The sequence below is a fragment of the Aythya ferina genome (genome assembly GCF_964211825.1).
Source record: "Aythya ferina genome assembly, chromosome: W".
NCBI classification, from domain to species: domain Eukaryota; kingdom Metazoa; phylum Chordata; class Aves; order Anseriformes; family Anatidae; genus Aythya; species Aythya ferina.
The window spans coordinates 4210718-4232040 of NC_140313.1; the positions used below are offsets into that span (position 1 = coordinate 4210718).

Here is a 21323-nt window from a genome sequence, read left to right on the forward strand (position 1 = left end):
GAATCTTAGTGTTTACACACAAATTTAAAAGGGCTGAATTTTCATCAGACCCGTATTTTGGCCAAAACACTGCTGTTTCCTTAATTGGCTCTTTTGTCCAGACTGATACACAATATTTAACCATTTTCTTCTTTTATCATCTCCTCTAATTTTGAGATTATTTTTCCAATTTATCATTCTTCAGGAAGAACTGTCGGTAGGCACTACTCCAGGGATACCTTCCAGTCCCCTGGAACCCACATTTTGCCACTTCTCCTAGCCCTTGTCAGTGTGCTGCTACAGAAATTTCCCTCCTGCAGGGTACCACACACTAACGTTCAAATTCCGGAAAATGCAGGTGCACTGCCAAGCACTTCACTGTGCAAGGGCTTACCGTACACCAAATTTCCCAAGACTCTTCCTTTCTCCCCTTTATCTCATGCTTCATCTGTCTCCGTCTGCGTCCCGCCCCTCGTGGAGCTACAGAACAGCAGATCAGGACTCCACGCTCTCGCTTCGTACAAAGGTTTGTCTCAATCACACATCACACAGAGTCTCACCCAACCCCCAAGGCAATACTTAGTATTTCTTACCTTGGTCTGTGCACAGAGTTACTGGGTCAATTCTTAAACCCCGGAGTGCCTACCTTCTTCCTTCCCCCACTACTTCACGGATCCTGCCTCTTTAACCAGTCTCGGGCCCTCTGTCAGCTCTCCGCAGAACCACCACCGCCGATGCACAGGACCGCTGAAATCAGCGGGGCACGCCTTCCTGCTGCTGCGGTGGGGCTCCCCAGTAGGTGACTGGATCCTGGACAAGCCCCCAAATTGTCAGAAACACTCCATAGCCAATGATTTGTTAAAACAACGAGCCTGAAACAAAGGATCAGGCGAGGATTTCAGGGAAGTAGTAATTTATTTGCGATTGCAATGGTGGGCGTCCCACAAGCAGGAGAGCTTGTCTACTAGTTGCATAACAGAGTTTATATACTCCCCCCCCCTCGATTACCGGGACCCTCTCCTGTTTCCCCATTGACTGGGTAATCCAGGTTCACAATCTGATGCTTCACAGACAATACATGGCCTTTAGTTGCCGGCCTGTTATAAGTCAAATTTCTTTTGACTTTTCTACTCTTTGAGGTGGTAATGTTTCTTACACGGTGATTTCCACCTAATTGTTCCAAAGATTCTGCTTGGCTGCATTTTACAAGGTCACCTGCTAAGTTTTCTCATCACTGTAAGCATATCTCAATACCACATTCCTTTCCTCTAAACAACGTAACTCTGCAAAAAACGTTTTTATTCCCACAATAGTTTATCAAGCTCCCTATATCAAGCATCTTTTTGACAGGAGGGTGGTTTTGATTGTACCAGGCCTTTTTGGAACCTTCTGCTGTTAAAATAGTCAAAGCAGACACAGAAAGAGAAGAGTCCATCTAAACAGCTGAGCAGCTCACTATTAGCGCAGAATTCAAAGCGTTCACATCAGGTTACCTGGATTTCATCCTGTACTCTGACAGTGATTTTATCCCTTAAATTATTCTTTGCCCACAAAAGGGAATTTTTGGCAAACGCAGAACTATTTTCAGAGGTGATTTCTGAACCTTAGTCATAGTGCAAGATGAAGTTACAGGTCTTAAGGCATCTGAATCTTATTAGTACTTCTCCAATGTAAGAATACCTTGGGGGATCAGAGGAACATGTAGGAGGTTAAAAGCTCATTTCCCCCCTCCCCCCTTTCTGGCTTATAAGTATTTCTGTCATTGCTATTTCAGCAAAAGTTACTCACAAGTAACAAATCCTGCCATAATTACCTGCATTATGCCAGGGACTAGAATTTTTACTTTAAAGTTTCAGTACTGCAGAAGCTGATGTCACTCGCCAAGGAAAACTTCCCTCTAATTTGGCAAGGATACACAAGTCCAATCACCTATAAATTGTAATACTTACATTGCTATTAGAGAAAGTTAGAAGAGACTTGGCTACATTTTTAGTACAGTCAATGCAGCAATAGCTGGTCAAATGCTGGAAGCTTTGACTGAATTAACTGGAACACCAACTAGGTCTGCATTACAGGAACCTGCCTAGTATCTTGAGCACAAATCAGTAGAGACAGGTAGCTTTTAGACATATAGATAAAAATCACATAGAAATATAGTGACTGTTCTTATTGCTGTAGGGTAAGATTTTTTTCCAGTAAAAAGAAAAAAAGGTGATAAGTGATCCTACCACTAGTTTCCACCCCTTGGTACCCTTAGCAATAAGTAGCAACTTCTGAGTTCCCACTTGGATTTGGAAGAAGTTCTTAAACTGTGACTTCTCACAAGTTACTACATTCAAGATGCTCAGAAACAGCTATTGGATGAGAGGCAAAAGATGTACACTTAGTCTTCCATAACTTCTCCTAACACCTGGTGGTCTGCTTAAGTTTCAGTGCCTGTAGGAATACCTGTCATAGTTGGCAGTTACAAATATGCTTGTGGCAGCAGCTTGTGGCATCTCTGCTTGTTTTGTTCAGTCAGCCTTTCTTTGGGGTTTGTTTTTGTGCCAATATAAAAGAATTAAGTGCTCCATAAGGAAAGTATTAAAACTTACCAGTTTTACCTACAGAACCACAAAACAGCATGTGCAATCACAACAAAATACATAAGATGCCTCAATTTCTCACCACAATGAGCATTATGAGAGCCTAAAACAGTCCCCAACAGTTACAGGTTCTGTAATTTAGTTCTGATATTAATATACAATTCATGCTTTTTTTCCTCCATACAGAGTTTGTCTTGCACCATTTTTTTGCTGCAATAATTGCACAACTATGTTGAACAGAGGGACTGCAGAATGAAGCACTTTAGTAGTAGCAGAATTCCCATCACATCTATCTCCCACTATTATGAGCATGAATGTACCTAGAGAAGTCAGTGTTCTTCCCCAAGGATCTTGCTTCATACAGCAAGAGAGTAGCCAGACAGTGGTTATACGAGAACGATCAGCATGGCACTGCTGAATAATCCCACCGCTGAAAACAGCAACTTGCTATTGTAGTCAAATTTATTCCTTGCATAAATCTCAAGTTGCTCATTGCTCTGGGTGCTGCCATCAACCATTGCCATTTCCCAATCTTAAATTTTGCAAGTTATTTTCCTAGAGATATTTGAGTGACTGCAGTTGCCAAGACAACTGCTTCATCAACACCAGCACCTTAGCTCATCTATCTCAGGCTTCCCTTCAGTTCATTGTGACTTCTAGGCAATCAGCTGCCAGAAGCAGTCATTTTGAAGTTCAGCTTTTTCTTTAAGCTTTTATTAGCTTTTGAGGTCTTCTATCCTAAGAAACTCAATTTCCTTTAATATGAACTTTTCCTCTTCTGTAGAGAGAGATTTGTTTCAATTATACTCTCAAAAGAAAGGTTTCCTTTAAAGCTAGAAGCTTAATACCTTAAATTCCAGGGCACTGAGGTGATGAAGCAGAAGATGTGATCAGAGGTACACATCCAAACCAAGTTTATGTGTGCCTGTGCTGTCATTTCCAATAATTTAAGTCTCATTCTATTTTTTTTGTTACCATGAACAGAATGACTCAATATTTGTTAGAATACTTATCAAATTCAACCTTTGAAAGACACCCATATATATATTTATTTATTTATGCTTGAACATCACAGAACTTCCACTGAGAAAATAATAAGTGAGTTAGACACATTTTAACAAGGCAAGTCACTGCCAGCCTCCAGTCCCCGGGTAACCACAGAAGCCACTGGCCAAGCCAGCTGAGCTCAGCCAGCAGCCAAGGCCTTGGGGGACACCGCTCACTTCCTAAAAGCTTCACAAAAGTAAAAGTGAACCTCAAACTCTACACTGCAATCACATTAAGCTACAGTCAAACATTACTTTGGTGAATACATATAATTAAACAGCACTTATCAATACATTCAAAATTAAAGCGAAGAAGCCTTTAGCAGTTAGAAACACCAGCTTCCTTTGTAAAAGGAAAGGTACCTGCAGGTCAGTTGTGCTGTAGTTTTCTATTTAAAGTGCTTACTAAGTGTAGAATTTGGCTTTCTGCCCATGTGTTTTAAGCTCGGTGTTGTGGCATAGCCTGGGTAATTGCACTTTGCAATTACCCATAACAGAACTTGGAGGCACATCAATAATACACTTTAAAATCTCAACTTAACTTCCTAGAACCAAGTCTTGCTCTGCAAACATACCAGGTCCACAAAGCAAAGCACCAGGCTGCTCCCCTGGCCATGCTACAGAGCCGTGAGCTGTTCCACACTTCACACAAATCCTGCGTGCCAGTTTCACTATGCTGAGAGGCTTTATTTTGAACCTAATCTTCAAAGCACAGGAGAGAAGACCTGGGCTGGTTGCAGTAGAAGAGCACAGGAGCTGGAACAATTAAGACAGTACAAGACAAATCTCAGAGGTGGGAAATGAGAGCTGATTTCAGATCTGGGTAGCTCTGAAATCAGTGCAGATCCCTCTGACATTTGAAGTGATGAGACAGCCAAAGCATAGTTCTACCCCCTCCAACACTCAGAAGTTTACCCAGATTATTTCCCAATACACTGTTTTTGAGAATTATTTGTGAAGCCTGCATATCTTGTCTCCCCCAGCAAGCCTAGATGCCCAAGCCTTGACTGCTTTCTCTTCAACACCAGGAATGTCCCCCTCCTCCCCCAGGTTAAGTTACACAACCCCAACTTTATTTTTGCTCTTAGGAGTGTGACTTGTCAGTACATCAGGATCTGTGCTGGGGCACTTCAGAAGATTGCTCTTTAATTCTTTTTTTAAGCCAGGAATAAGTAGAAGTTCTTATTGCGAAAATCCCTTTGCTTTTGTGCTTAAGCAGCCTGAAAGCTATTTGATAATTTATTCAGCTGTTCCAAAATTAAATACTGTACTTATAAATATACAAGTTGAATTTGTTTTGGAATATTTCCCATGCTATTATAACCATTTTATATAAAAATGCTAACTTAACTAGGATCATGCACACAAACCCACTACAGATAAGAGACTTGGTCCATATCCTATTCACTAAATTATACTGCCTCTTACTGTTGTAAGGTAGGGCCAAAATGTTCCTTGACAATCAAAGCTATACAGAACCCTCACACTTCTATAGAACTCTTCCAATCCTAGCCCCACAGCCTTCAGAAGAGCACTTCTTACAGTCCTCAACAGATCTAAACTAATACATTGTATTGGCTCTTTCATCCTGTTTGTGCAGTACCCACAGACTGTTCTCGACAAGTGCCATGCTTCACCCACACAAAAGGGTAACAGAGGATGAATTCTGGACTGGGCATCTCTTTCACCCAGTCTGACATCAGATTACTGCCATTCACATTCAGAGTTAAATACTTCTGTGTCACACTTAATAGCTGTACTAAAAGAAAACACAACAAAACAGATACTGAAGAAAGCCTGCTAGCTGTTACCTAGCAGAAGACAATGCTTGGATGGCCATGAGAGCATCCAGAAACAGACAAATCCTTCCCAAAAGGAAGCAGCTCATCTCCCATAACCTTTTTATTTCACATTGACATCTAGTCATTAATCTACAAATTATGATCTAACCATGGATTAACAGTAGGCTTTAGGCTCCGCCTAAATTTCCTCATCCTCAGCTTTACTGGATTACCACAGTTGCACAAGTAATGTATTGCAACCAAGTAGTTTTAACTTAACTGAAGTTCTTTCTAATCATAAGGATTCTTCTACACCATATTGATGCTCTTCTGCCATAAAATACATTCTTCATACATACTTCATTATATCTCTATAAATATACATATTTTATAGTCATAACAGTTACGATTACAAAAGTAGAGAAAAAAATATATACATACACCAAGTTTAATCCAAGAAAGACAGTTATCTACTCTTCCTGCTAGAGTACAGGACTCATTGATTTATACTCAAGTAAAGAAGAGAAGTGAAGGAAAACCCTAGAACTTATCAATACACCCACCTACAAAACAATTCATGCTAATCACAGAATCATCTAGCTTGGAAGAGACCTCCAAGATCACCTAGTCCAACCTCTGACCTAACACTAACAAGTCCTCCACTACACCATATCACTAAGCTCTACATTTAAACCTCTTTTAAAAACCTCCAGGGATGGTGACTCCACCACTTCCCTGGGCAGCCCATTCCAATGCCTCACAACCCTTTCAGTAAAGAAGTTCTTCCTAACATCTAACCTAAAACTCCCCTGGCTCAACTTAAGCCCATTCCCCCTCGTCCTGTCACCAGGCACGTGGGAGAACAGGCCAACCCCCACCTCGCTACAGCCTCCCTTGAGGTACCTATAGAGAGCGATAAGGTTGCCCCTGAGCCTCCTTTTCTCCAGGCTGAACAAGCCCAGCTCCCTCAGCCGCTCCTCGTAGGACTTGTTCTCCAGGCCCCTCACCAGCTTCGTCGCCCTTCTCTGGACTCGGTCAAGCACCTCGATGTCCTTCTTGTAGCGAGGGGCCCAAAACTGAACACAGTACTCGAGGTGCGGCCTCACCAGAGCTGAGTACAGGGGGACGATCCCCTCCCTAGCCCTGCTGGCCACACTGCTTCTTATATAAGCCAGGATGCTGTTGGCCTTCTTGGTCGCCTGAACACACTGCTGGCTCATATTCAGCCGACTATCCACCAACACTCCCAGGTCCTTCTCTGCCTGGCAGCTCTCCAACCACTCATCTCCCAGCCTGTAGCTCTGCTTGGGCTTATTGCGCCCCAGGTGCAGGACCTGGCACTTGGCCTTGTTGAACTTCATGCAGTTGACCTCAGCCCATCGGTGCAGCCTATCCAGATCCTCCTGCAGAGCCTTCCTACCCTCGAGCAGATCAACACACGCACCTAACTTGGTATCATCTGCAAACTTACTGAGGGTGCACTCAATGCCCTCATCCAGATCATCGATGAAGATATTAAAGAGGATCGGCCCCAGCACCGAGCCATGGGGGACACCACTAGTGACCGTACTCCAACTGGACTTGACTCCATTTACCATGACTCTTTGGGCCTGGCTATCCAGCCAGTTTCTAACCCAACAAAGCATATGCCAGTCCAAGCCACGAACAGCCAGTTTCTTGAGGAGAATGCTGTGGGAAACAGTGTCAAAAACCTTGCTGAAGTCAAGGTAGACCACATCCACAGCCTTTCCCTCATCCACCCAGCACGTCACTTTGTCATAGAAGGAGATCAGGTTCGTCAAGAAGGACCTGCCTTTCATAAACCCATGCTGACTGGGCCTGATCACCTGCTTGCCCTGCAAGTGCTGTGTGATGACTCTCAGGAGGATCTGTTCCATGAGCTTCCCTGGCACTGAGGTCAAACTGACAGGCCTGTAGTTGCCCGGGTCTGCCCTCCGGCCCTTCTTGTAGATGGGCATCATGTTTGCTAGCCGCCAGTCAACTGGGACCTCCCTCGATAGCCAGGACTGCTGATAAATGATGGAAAACAGCTTGGCCAGCTCCTCTGCCAGTTCTCTCAGTACCCTCGGGTGGATCCCATCCAGCCCCATCGACTTGTGCACATCCAAGTGCTGTAGCAGGTCGCCAACCATTTCCCCATGGATAGTGAGGGCCACATCCTGCTCCCCATCCCCTTCCACCAGCTCAGGGTACTGGGTATCCAGAGAACAACCGGTATTGCTGCTAAAGACTGAGGCAAAGAAGGCATTGAGCACCTCAGCCTTTTCCTCATCTTTTGTAACTAGGTTTCCCCCCGCATCCAGTAAAGGATGGAGATTCTCCCTAGTCCTCCATTTTGCATTGATGTAACTAAAAAAACATGTCATCTTTAACTGCAGTAGCCAGTTTGAGCTCCATACGAGCTTTGGCCTTTCTAGTTTTGTCCCTGCACAGCCTCGCAACATCTTTATAGTCCTGAGTGGCCCACCCTCTTTTCCAAAGATTATAAACCCTCTTTTTTCTCCTAAGATCAAGCCACAACTCTCTGTTCAGCTAGGCCGGTCTTATTCCACACTGGCTTGTCTTTGGGCACGTGGGGACAGACCGCTCCTGAGCCATTAAGGCTGCCTTCTTGAAAAGTGCCCAGCCTTCCTGGACTCCTCTGCCCTTCAGAACTACCTCCCAAGGTACTCTGCCAACCAGTGTCCTAAACAGCTCGAAGTCTGCCCTCTGGAAGTCCAAGACAGCAGTTCTATTGATCCCCCTCCTGACTTCACCAAGAATAGAGAATTACCATTTCATGGTCACTCTGCCCAAGACAGCTCCCAACCACCACATCTCCCACCAGTCCTTCTCTGTCTGTGAACAGAAGGTCTAGCAGGGCACCTCCCCTGGTAGGCTCACTAACCAGCTGCATCAGGAAGCTATCTTCCACGCTCTCCAGAAACCTCCTAGACTGCTTTCTCTGGGCTGTGTTGTGCTTCCAGGATAAGTCTGGGAAGTTCAAGTACTTTTGAGCAGGCAGTCTGGGTGGATACAGTCTTCCTAGGGAGAGCTCTCTGACTAGCATAGACCATTGCGGCCTAGCTAGTGGAAGACAGCCGTTAGAGGATTTTTTCTTATGGGCAGGGGGATTGCTCTGCCCTCCCTGCTCACCCTGCCTGCAGGAACTGCCATGCCCCACCCTTCTGATGCACCACACTGTTTGCCCATCCAGGTCACCCGCTCCTGGTTGTTCATGCTCCCTTGCGGTTGCTTTTATCAGCTTAGAGGTGTGTTGCTGGTTCCGCCTATGCCTCATCAGCCTCCCTCACCAGAGAGGCCGGGCCCTGGCAGCTCCCTTGGCTGTCTTGACAAAAAAAAAAAAAAAAAAAAAAAAAGCCCTGCCTGTCCCAATCCCCCACTCCACTGCAGAACGTGTCTGCCCCAGAGCTAATCGCCTTGGCAATACACCTCTGATCAGTACAGCTAGGAGATCACAAGTAAACTTGTGCACACATGAGTTTGAGATACAGTCGACAAAGATTCCAACACCTGAAGAGTTTTGTCCTGTCCACCAACCTCTACGCAGAACTTTGCTAGATTTGCTGAAGTACCACACCTAGGTTCCCTTAACATCACCAGCAAGCTTTTTTTGTTGTTGTTTTAATAGCAGAAGTTAGCCACCTTTGAAGTCTTGATTAGAGTAGGCAGGTGCAAAAATACTTCATTACTCTCTTGGAAATAGGCAAAAGTCATCCACGTTCTTAAAGCTGAGAGCTGCAGAGGGAAAGATCAAACAGAACAAGGCTAGGACACCAGGAGCTCTAATTAGGTCACAAGTGGTGGCCTTATGTCAGTCAGCTCTCAGTCATGCCCTGAAGTTCAGCCAGCCCAGTACAGGGAATGAGATGAAGGAGAAGGGAGACACTTGAAGTAGGCTTGGATCCCCAAAGACCCCAAGACAGATTTAAAAAAAAAAAATCCTGACAGCACCACAGTGATAGGTCTTTTGTGGCTAAGCACACCTAGATGCATCTGCCATATTAACACATCTAACCTCACAGTAGACAGCATTTCCTACCTGGACAGTAAGAAGTATTTCAAGCATAAGGATTTCCTCAACAATTTTTGGCATATGTGATGTTTCATTGCATCCCTATCAGACCTGAAAAACAGGCAGTGTCATGCTCTGGGATGGGTACAAACAGCCCTTAGCCCAACCTGGCCTGCCCCAACACTCAGCAACATGCCTGCACCAGCCTGCTTTGCTGCAGCCTCCATGGATGTTCCTATTAAGCAGCACAGCTTTGTTGACTGCCATAGCATGCTACTTATTTGTCCCTTGAAGACCAAATATGGTCCCCAGTTGAAAAGCCCCAGCAGAAACATATTGCTTACATCACAGAAATTAACATTTACATACTTAGTAGGTACTGTATAACCTTACAACTTGGATGAAATTTCAGTTTATCCAAGCTGAACATTAAGCAAGCTGTTTCAAATCAGTGAAATCCAAATATTACCTCTAACAGCACTAGAAGCCAGACTTATTCCATAACATCCAGAAGAAAGCAGCCAAGACCAGCAGCCTATTGATCTCATCCCTTATCAGCAGTAACCAATACAACTACAACCTCTTTCTAGCTGGAGAATAGCCATAGATATAGGGGTCCAAGACGCAGACTGTGCTGTTATTGACACTTGAAATGGAGCTCCAGAGTGACTTTCTGCAACAACCCTGACTAGGCTGGTGTTTAGCTCCTGACAAGCCTACCCATAATCCTCTGAGGATCAAAACAAACTTCATTAATGAATTTACAAAAATAATCCAGCCCATTTCACAGTGTAAAAGCCAGATGTTTGGTCTCACTGAAGTCTACCTTACCTATCCAGCTTCCCCTAGCAGTATCACTACTGCCATATTTCAGGCCAAAGGCAGCCAAGCTTCTTCCACAGAAATGGAAGACAGCTATCAGCAGGAAAAGAAAAAAAAAAATCAGTTACATTTCACAGAATGCATGTTAGTCAAATTAGTCAAAAGCCTTCAGGTTTCTAGAAGTCATTGAAAAATGGAAATTAGTCCATATATTGTCTCAAAGCTTTCATTTTTAGATGCTTCATACAGCAATATGAAATGCCTAATTTACAAGTTCACTAGTCTTCCATAAGGGAAGTGACAACAGGTCCTCTATAGAGGATTGTTTAGACATGACTGGAGTTGACTCAAGAAATAGCTACTTGACACTTACAGAATTATACAGGAGAAGAAATGTTACTGTCATTCACAGAATTTTAACACTTAAGCTTTCAAGAACAGTTGAGCCTCAACACCTTTTTGGCTTAGCATTTTGAATAACTTATGGTCACAATATGTGTTACTGCAAGAAAGCCATAAAAATTGGGTCAGGCAGATCCAGCAAAAGCGGCAGTATCATGAAGAACAGACAAGATTTTCTCTTTCTAACTTAAGCAGCAGCAGCATGAACCTTCATTTGAAACATTTGGGCATTTTGTTACTACGTGAATTAAAGATTAGACGGGATTTAGATAGGGGGCAGAAGACACCCCTCAACCCTGGCTATACACACAGCGTCTCATCACCCAGTCTGGAGAGCAGCCCCGCAGAGAGGGATCTGGGGGTTGTGGTTGACAGCAAGTTGACTATAAGCCAGCATTGTGTCCTGGAAGCCAGGAAGGCCAACTGTATCCTGGAATGCATCAAGCACAGTGTGAAATGTGTTCATCTGATTCATGTCAATATGGAACAATGCTAGGGCCACATGGTATGATGAAATGTGACCTTCTGTCTTACATACCCTTGTATAACTACAAGTCTAAGGAAAACAGAGTGGTTAATGTATAAAGTTCTTGTATCTTGCAAAGGAATGGTCTAGCATTTTGTGTCAATAGAGAGCTTGAAGGGAAATGTATTTGTAGGCTTTTCCTTGAAGTCTCTGTTATCTGGGGGGTTTCAGAATAACTGCTAACTATTGTGACTATTGCATGGGACACTATGCAAGTCTCTGATATCTGGCCAGGAGATTAAGGAGACGGGGAGAGCTGAAGAACAACTAAAAGACAAAGCTTGCAGGGGACGTTGCACAAGTCTCTGACATACAGCCAAGTTGGACAAAGGAGAAGGACAAGAGGGAGGAAGGCTATGAGCCTTCAGCATGAGAGACCCCCAGAGGGACCACCGGAGACTGATATGCATGCTCCAGTAGGAGGGTTTGGATTCCGGAAACTAATTATAACAACCCTGTTGTTTTGTGTTTTTTTTTGTGTTTTTTTTTTTTTTTTTTTTTAAGAAGTAGTAATGAATACGTATCAGCCTAGGAGCATAAAAACCAGCTGCTTGATATAACTGGTGTGCATCTTGGTGGAGCAGATACTCCCGACGCACCCAGCGCTGTTTGCTTACCTCTGCTCATTTAATAAATTGTAAACTTTGATTGTAACCCTATTTGGGACTTAGCCATTTATTACACACAGCATTGCTAGTCAGTCAAGGGAAGTGATCGTCCCGCTCTACTCTGCTCTGGTGCAGCCTCACCTTGAGGTACTGTGTGCACTTCTGGGCACCACAGTTTGTACTAAAGACATTAAACTGTTGGACAGTGTCCAGAGGAGGGTGATGAAGATGGTGAAGGGCCTAGAGGGGAAGACATATGAGGAGCAGCTGAGTTCTCCAGGCTGAACAGACCAAGTGATGAGGATGCTGAGGGGAGACCTCATCATGGTCTACAGCTTCCTCACGGGTGGGAGTGGAGGGGTAGGCACCAACCTATTCTCCTTAATCACCAGTGATAGGACCCACAGGAATATAGTCAAGCTGAGGCAGGGGAGGTTTAGGCTAGACATCAGGAAAAGATTCTTCACCGAGTAGGTGGTTGCACATTGGAACAGGCTCCCCAGTGAAGTAGTCAGTGCACTAAGCCTGTCTGAATTTAAGAAGCAATTGGACTGTGCACTTAGCCACATGGTCTAAACTTTTGGGTAGACCTGTGCGGTACCAGGAGTTGGAAGGGACTCATAAGGATCAAGTCCAACTCTGGATATTCTATGGTTCTAAGAAATATTAACCTCTCACGTTATCCTGTTTAATGCACTACCAAAAAGGCATTCAGCTACTAAGTGGGGGTACAGTTACTATTCTGCAAGAGAAATAATCAAGAGAACCAGAATGAAATTCAGTTTCCTTCAATACACTCTAAGAAGCTTTTTCTTTTAATAAAAGGTGAGTGCTTTTAGAGATCGTTATTCTAGCCAAGGTAAAGCAAACGCTCACACACCAGTGTAGTTTACATCCATGAATTAGAAGCATAGGCCAGCAGACTTGATAACAGGAACAGAGTCTAAACTGAATGCATTACAAACCATGGTTATGCATGGCTCTGTTTTGACAAGGCCAAGGAGTGTGTTTCTTGCAGCAATCTCACTTCAGCCTCTGCCAGTTCTGACAGTGAAAGATCCCCAGTTGTAGAAGAGGATAAGAATTGATTTAAAACCAAGAAATTTTGCGTAGCAGGCATCTATCACCCAAGAATTGACCTAACAGCCAGTTAAACACTGGTCTTTCCATTATTCTAATACCCTAGCAAAGATTTTTTTCAACTTAACCTTCCCAAATATTTTGCTGTTAACGTGAAAATGCACATTTTAAATTCTTTAACCAGGGTGTACATCTTAGCTAGAATAAAAGTCACATGGTATCGCAAACATGTCTCCACTGCTATGATCTCAAAGTTGCATCTCTGCAGTAAGAGCCCTTCACTTGAAGCTCTAAATGACTTATATGATTTTAAGAGAACAAAATAGACCAGTGGGAATATCATGTCATGCTTTCAGTACTAAGACCTTAAGGAGTAAGATACAGCCTGCCTGCCAGATCTTTGTTAGTCACAAATACAATGTCTGAAAGCATGATTCACTTACAACAGCCCCTGTATGTTCCCCTTGTTCCCTATGTGATATCCTCAACTAAAAAAAAAAAAAAAAAAAAAAAAAAAAAAAAAAAAAAACACAAGAACAGTTTCATAGAGTCCTGGTCACATTACACCTCAAGCAGAGATCCCAAAGTATCCTACTCATAACCTAATTCAGTAGCTTCACCATTTACCCCCTTTTTGGTCGAATCCTAATGCATTTCAGTTATTTCAGAAAATTAGGCTAGTTATTGCTGCTACTGCTACTTCAGGGGAAGGCACACAAGGCCACCGTTTATACCATTGAACTGGTCTGGTTGGACTAGACATTCCCAGTAAGTAGCTACTGCTAATGCTTAGGGGAATTGCTATTAGTATTACTAACTCATTGCTAGATAAAATACTAAGGTTATAAAAATGAAGTACTAGAACTCTGGAAAGCAGCAAGCAAGTTTCATGAGTTCTCACATCTGTGCAGGCACATCTGATCACACACAGCCCAAGTTATAATTAACAAAACCTCTAGTCCATCCACAATATTGTCCATCTGTAATTTGGTTATATTTCCAAATGTAAGTCAGCTACATTCAAATTCAACATCCACCATTTAATCCACACCATTCATTATCACGAATACCTGAGGACAGACAAAAACCACAAGGCCAAACTGCACATCAAAAACACCTGAGTTAAGGTTCAACAAGCAATTTTTTCTTCCTGGCATTTCCTACCTTCCAATGCAAAATGAGCATCATGCAGTAGACTTAAAATGCTACTAAAAAAGGAGATACCTGGTGTGAATTTATCTCCCTGTAAAACAGTGGAGAGTGTAAGTATGACTTCAGAAACAGCAAGGTAAGAACATACTTGAACTTCTGAGAAGTTACAGAAGTTGTCTCACACTCAGACACCCATTGCACACTGGAGAACTTCAGGATTTACTAGCTGAACAAGAAGTTAAGAACACCCTCTTAACACAAGAAATTCAAAGATTTCCACTAATTCCCAGAATATTAGCCAGACCTAGTAATTAAAAGCATGTAGACAGTTCTATCTCTTGAACAGACTGGCAAGAATTTTAGAGGCACAATTCTTTGCATTGTTACCTAAGAATAAAAATAATGTATTTTACCTTGTCTGAGGATGACTCTGTGCAAACTCATAGAAATAGAGCCAAACAATGGAAAAAAAAGCAAGACAACAGTACTTAATCTTTTCCAAATCAAAAGCTTGTCATTAGACTGAAAATGGAAGAGACGGGCTGTGCCACAGCTTTTCCTCTTGTCATACAGTAGTGCCTAATTGCATGTAAACTTGTATTTTCAGGTATCAACAGATTGGCAAATCATTATCTGCCTTCAGAACATGTACAAGAATCCCACCTGGCTGAGAGAAGCCCTAGGGGAAGAACTATGGGCTTGTTGTCATCATTACCTTGCTTGCTGCCTCCTGAGGAGAGGCAGATGCCCTGAAGAAAGTGGTCTGGAGGGGTCTGTGCAGCCTACAGGTATAGCCTACCAAAAATCTACATGCAACAGCACAGCAAGAGTCGGTTAAGCATTTCTTAGGCCTTTGAGCCAGAGATCATAACTGTGCTTAGTGTCAGTGAACCAGCATCACGAGCATCTTCCCTCCCTGCTTGCAGATGGCTTAGCTGTTCTTCCAGTTCAGGGACTGCCAGCTCCACATGGGAGCTCTTGAGACCTGCAGCAGCAGCTGCACATTCTGTTTATAAGCAGTTCCATGCCCCTTAGTTGCAAACCTCTGCTTATTAGTGATGATACCTAAAGGCAACAAAAATTGAAAATTATGTACACTGAGAGAAATTCTCTATGAGCTTGCAATTCAGAGGCTTGTAGAAGTCAGCTTCTGTGCAGATAGTACCACACTTCAAGAGAAGTAGAAGTAACAGCTAACTGTACAATGGGGATGTGAGGTTCAGGACTGCTCTACCCAAGAAATATTTTTGCGATGTTAGAACTATGTAACTGGTAGAACATTTAAACAAATAGAAGTTTCTTGAGCATTTAATTTCAAGCTTTCTAGGCACTGGTCTACAGTATCAAGTTTTTGAATATAGTACTCATTCTTGCTATCAGACAAGTGGGAGAAAGTCCTGTATTGATCTGCTCTGAAAAATATATTCCTGCTAATTGCTTTGAATTCAAATAAATCCCTTGGAAGAAGCTGAGATCCAACAACACAGAACTCAGCACATGGTTAAAAAGCTACAAAAACCATGGAGAACAATGCCTCAGCCCCCAAATTACTTAAGAAAACTAAGCATAATGCTTGCTTTCCCCCTCACACACCAGCTTACATGTCAAGACTTGCTCATTCAAGTAGCAGGAATACCTTCTGAAATTGCCTTAAGAACCATCAAACAGCAACTCTAACAATACCAGTTAATTTTGCTTGTTTCCTTTCATGTTAGGTATACTCATTTTTCATCTACCCAGCCCAAATCACCTCTGAAGGAGCTTTTAATATTGACTCTTGCTCCACATTAAACATGCCTCTCAACACAGCATACTTGGTGAAACAACTGTGCTTTTAGGCAGTTCTATGTGATTAATAGGAAATTTTACAAACAAACTTTTACCTGCACATTCACTGAAAGGTTTGCTCACAACCTAAGCAGGACACTACTCAACTATAAAATGAGAAGACTTACATTTGTAAAAGACAGAAGTTGTGCTGCAAAGGTACAACTGCAGCAAACATACAGAACTTTAAGTAAGCCACCAGGAAGCATGTTCTAATAGTTCTGCTAGTGTCCTGAGAGCATCATTTGATTAAAACCCTCAAGTTTATCAGTCCCCAAGTTTTGAAGGCTCAAGCATTGAAGCATGACATCGATTTCAAAGCAGACAGAGACATTACCCAGAGACCAACTGGCAACTGATATGGCAAGAGTTTCACCATACAAAAAACTTCAGCCATTGATATCTATCACAACTAACACCTATCATCACCAGATTGCAGCTTAATAAGCTGTTATACTGCTCCCCATTTAAACAGCAGATGCAAAAAAAGAGTGGTTTAAGGTGGCATGCACAAACTGTTTACATGCAGTTCTGCAGGCTACAGTGTCATCTGCTCCTCCACTACAGTTATTGTCTGAAAAGCCGGAGAAATATTCCCACAATTTCAAGAGCAATTCACAACTACTGCATAGCTCAAGCTAATAGAGATCTGTTCCATCACACCATGTTCTCCCCAGCTGAAGAAAGAAACAACTCCATTTATGACCCTGGCAGGAAACATTTTATTCTGAGAAGTCTTCCCTTCGTCATTCAAAAAAACTCAACATCTGAATCAGTTGTGAGGAAATCATACCTTAAACACCCAATGTCTACTCACCTCTCTCCTTTAAACAAGTTCTGAATAAGTCAGGGATCAAAAAAATCAAGTACCTGTATCTCAATACAACTGATTTAGGCCAGAACACTGGCAGAAGCTTTGGTCAAACTGACAGACAACACCTTGGGGACAGGAGTTGAGGGATGGACACTTGCTCTCGTCCTGGGACCTCTTGGTAGGTCACTGACCAAATGCTACTTCTGTCTCCCCAGCAGGGAATGAGAAGTAACCAGTGCATGAGACAGCTTAACTCCTTCCTTGATGGTGGTAATCTGGAATTCAAGCAAAGGGTTGCCCAAAACGTTATCCCCAGTTAGACTGGATAGCCACAGAAAGTCACTAGATAAGCCAGAGACCGTCAGTGGAGAGGACAGCTGTGTAGACACACTTGGACTCATGACCCAGCCTCCACTGCAGACATGCACCTTCAGCTAACTGTACAATGGGGATGTGAGGTTCAGGACTGCTCTACCCAAACCAAGCTCTGTGTGAAATGGACATTTCTGAAAGCTACTGCCCTATGCGTCCAGCTGAGAGGTCCTGAGCTATGAAGTCCTGCAGCAGAGCTAAGCAGGATGGAATAGTTGATGATATAAGCTTAGCAAAAAACAGTTAAAGTTTTCAGAAGTTACTGGTTTTATTATGGCCCGCACTAAGGTATCAATAATCTAAAAGCACTAAGCAAGACATGTTTTCTGCTTAAATTTATCAAGTGATAAAATCACTGGATTAGCAACTGAAACCAGAGGCAGTTAAAGTGTTAGACCAACTTTGAACAGCAGTAGCTCCTTTCAAAGAGGTGCAGAGAGAGCACTTCACTCATTTCAGTTTATTCAGCTAGTCCAACAATCCATAGAGAAAGGTCATGTTTCTCCAAGAATAAATGGAGGTGCCAAAAGCTGATGTTACCAGTTCTGAAAGCTTCATGACCATTGTGATATATGTTCATCTGATTCCATGAACCATGAATCAAGCATTGCTAACACTTCAATAAAGTCACTTTAAGTGTAAATATATTGAGGAATACCTGCATTTAAGTTTAACCAAAAGATTTTGTACTTTCCTTCCAGTCCCTGTCCTCAAACTACACCTCAAGCAAATGGAAGAAAAATTGCCAAACCCTCATCGCCAGGAGATTCTACACAATTACGCAATGTAACCTTTTATTTTTTGCTATTATTTCAAGTTCTACTTATCTAGTCTTAGAAAACTAAAAACATAGAACGGAATAGATAGATATTTAAGTTACCAAAACAAGAAACCTTAAGGATAAATCAGATAGTGATTTGAAGTGGCATTCAACTCAAATATGAGTACATCATGAAGTAAACTCCACCAAATAAAGTTTCAGTTTTACCAGTCTCATCTCTAAAATGTTCACTAAGCCAAGCCTAACATACCTTAAGGTTTGCCTTAAAGGCTCACTACAAAGAGAAGTCAGGAACTTCATGATCAGGACAACATGAACCCTCTCTTGGGAGAAAATTTGTGTCTAAGACTGCTTTTTGAGGAGCTGAGAATTTAGGGTGAATAACTAAAGACTGAACGCTACCAAAACAGAGCAGGCACGGTTCCTTACAGAGGAGAGATCAGAAACTCCATACGACAGGCTCTGGTCACACTGCCTGAAATGAATTCTCTGCTGCAGAGGGGACGGAGGCATCATGAGACCTCCCACTCTCAAACAGGAGAGGAATTTAGAGGAAAAGGTCCTACAGTTCAAGGACACCAAACAGCAAGAGCCATCGCAATCACAGCTCTGGGGTAAAGTAACGCCAGCACTCATGCCAATATCTGCACTTGCTAGAGGCACATCCTCAAGTCATTTCACTGTCTGCTTCAGCTTTCTTTCCAAGAACAATTACAAACGCATAGGCCAGGTGGCTCCTAAACCAAGTATTTTGACGCCTTCGTAATTTCTCTGAAAATAAAAAAAGAAAAAAAAAAATGATGACTAATCCAAGTGCAGGAAGATGTGACCAGTCCATTCTGATGTAGAAATGGCTCAGTTACCAATCCAAAACTGCAGGGACTTCCTGAGAAAGTAATAATAGAGGTGAGTCTAAGAATACACATATCACACCTACATGAGTAAGCCAGCCAACTCATTACAAAAGGAAAGCCTCATGCCGAAATCTTCCCTTCCTTCCAAACAATGAGGCCAAACTGAACATGACTAAATCCATTATTCCCCAAGCTACAGGTTATTTTGGTTTTGTGGGACAGAGTGCTTAAACCCTGGTTCAGAGAGGCCAAGAGGCACCGAAGATGCATGCTAGACAAGCAAAGAGATCCTCCGAGCTTTTGTTTGGTTTGACAGAAGCCAAAGGGCTGACTGGCAGTAGAGGGAAGATGTCAGAGGTACCACTAAATCGATAACTCCTGGGAGATACAAGCCAAGTGACATGGTTTTGCCAGAGCTCAAATAGCCACAAAGCACAGAGAGAGATGCCCAGCACAATGCATCTTTTGCTTCACCAAAGCTTTTGTTTCTTTTAAGGAAAATGCACCAGCCTTCTTTAAGTCTTGTTCCTTTTGGGTGAGGAGGTGCCAGATTTCTTGCTTTCTGGGTTTACAAGTGGGGAAATAACAACCACAAAAGGTTTTTTTTGTTTTTTTTTTTTGTTTTTTTTGACTAACAGGAAGATCGAGAGGAATTGAAAGCAGTTATCTACCTTTGCCCACGAAGCATTGCTGTAGCCCTTTGAGGGCCATCCGCTTAAGTTTGGGGATGGAAGGAATGACAACCGGGGGACAACCCAACACACAGCACCATCAGATTCTGACAAAAAGCATAGCCTGGAAGGCCAGCACCCCCAGCTACCACCCAACCAAGGTCCCCCCCGCGGGTTACCATAGCCGGGGGGGAGGCCTCGCCTCACCACGGAGCCTCTGCTTTAGCTAAAAATACAGGGAGGGAGTAAAAAAAAATAAATAAATAAAAATAAAGTAAATTAAATAATTAAAGAAAGGCAGAAAATAAAGGAAGAAAAGGCCGGGAGGCGGCGGCTTCACCCCCCAGCCTCATCCCAACTCCTCGGGGGCGAGGCCTCCAGCTAAAAGGGCTCCCAACGGCCACCGAGGGGGGGGGTGGGCACGGCACGGCCCCGCCGAGGCTTGGCGGAGAGAGGCCGGGACCTCCCGGCGGAGACAAAGAGACCGGCGGCCGGGGCGGCGGTTGTGTCGGAGGCCCTGCGGGCGGGCGGGCGAGCGGGCCGATGCGTACCTTGAAATACCCCCCCTCGTAGAGGGTGTTGGGCGGCCCGAAGATCGCCACCTCCCAGTTGTAGAGGTCAGACTCGTCCACCAGGGTGATGCGGAAGCCCTCGACCGGCTCCTCCTGCAGCGACTTCAACTCCAGCATCAGCGCCTTCTGCGAGCTGCTCATCTGCTGCTGGGCCATGGCACGGCCGCCGCCGCCGCCGCCGCCGCCGGCCTCGGCCTCGGCCTCGGCCTCGGCCTCCGCCTCCGCCGCCGGCCCCCGCCCCGCCCCACAGTACCAGCCCCCACTGCTGCCGCCACTTCCTTTTGTGACGGCGCCCGCTCGCCGCTGACCTCAGCGCGCCGCCCCGGGACACGCCCCGCCCACCAGGACACGCCCATTAACCTTTTAGCCACGCCCACCCCTCTTATGGCCTCGCCCTTTCACTGTGTAGACACGCCCGCTCTTCCGCGGAGACACGCCCGCTCCATGTGTGACTTCGCCCACCCCCTGTGTAGCCCCGCCCCCACCCCGTGGAACCTCGCCCCAGTCTGGTGGAGATAAGCCCCCACCATAGTTCTTAAAGGAACAGCACTCCCTTCTTTCACTACTGCCCCCCCCTCCCCCCCCATGTTCTTATATGTTCTTATCATGGCAGCCATATGCCTGCCATGTTCTTAGTGGTGGCTTGTGGAGGGAGGAGGACACAGCCATGTCAGTGTGGTGTTGGGGAAGGATCAGCCACAGCAATGTGTTCCCCGTTCCTGGTGGGCAAATGATGCTGGGTGACAGCGAGAGCACCACTGGGATAGGGACAGGGTGGGTGGCCACCATCCTGGCATGGATTCTCCCTGACATCCTGGTCCATGGTCCTCCATGGAGCTGCTGCACTGCAGGGCAAGGGTGTAGAGGCTGATGGTCCGGAGGCCATTTTCCCATGGAAGCTGTTGGGCACAGAGGCTGGTAGTCCAAACACAGAGGTGTTTTGGGAAATGGCAAGCATCCCATAGCAATCCCCAAACACCCAACGGTGACATCGAAACAGACAGTGCTCCCATAGGCATTGGCGCTGTTTTCACATAGCTCCACAGATGCATGAGGTACCACAGCCAGAAAATGGTTGGGTTCCTTCCTCCCATCCACCCAAGGAGGAAAGAATCCTCCAGGGTCAAGGCGGTGCCCACCACAGCTCCACACACAGGGCTGTGAACACAAAAGCATGGTTAAGACCTGAGACGGTGCCTGTGAGCTCATATTCCTTAGCAAGTCTATATGGAATCAAAGAAAAAAGCGATGATCCAGAAGGAGGACAAACAGCACAGCACAACTGCAGATGGCACAAGTCTGGGTCTCGCTTCTGGAAGCATTAATGCACGCACCTGCCTGTCAGCATATGGGGCCACTCAGCTGCTTGCAGCGTGCCTGGCACAGACGCACGTGTGAGCTGGAAGTCTTTCCTC

The 21323-nt window shown here is 44.4% G+C and overlaps 1 protein-coding gene across 1 annotated transcript in view; it reads right to left on the reverse strand.

Moving 5' to 3' along the window:
* Positions 1 to 20115, reverse strand: part of LOC311426333 (ubiquitin-conjugating enzyme E2 R2-like) — a 97884-nt gene extending 77769 nt beyond the window's left edge. Inside the window, exon 1 of the mRNA XM_084502779.1 lies at positions 19888 to 20115. Within this exon, the coding sequence (XP_084358905.1) occupies positions 19888 to 20064 (177 nt within the window). The 5' untranslated portion in view covers positions 20065 to 20115. The remainder of the gene's footprint in view (positions 1 to 19887) is intronic.
* Positions 20116 to 21323: the final 1208 nt, after the last annotated feature.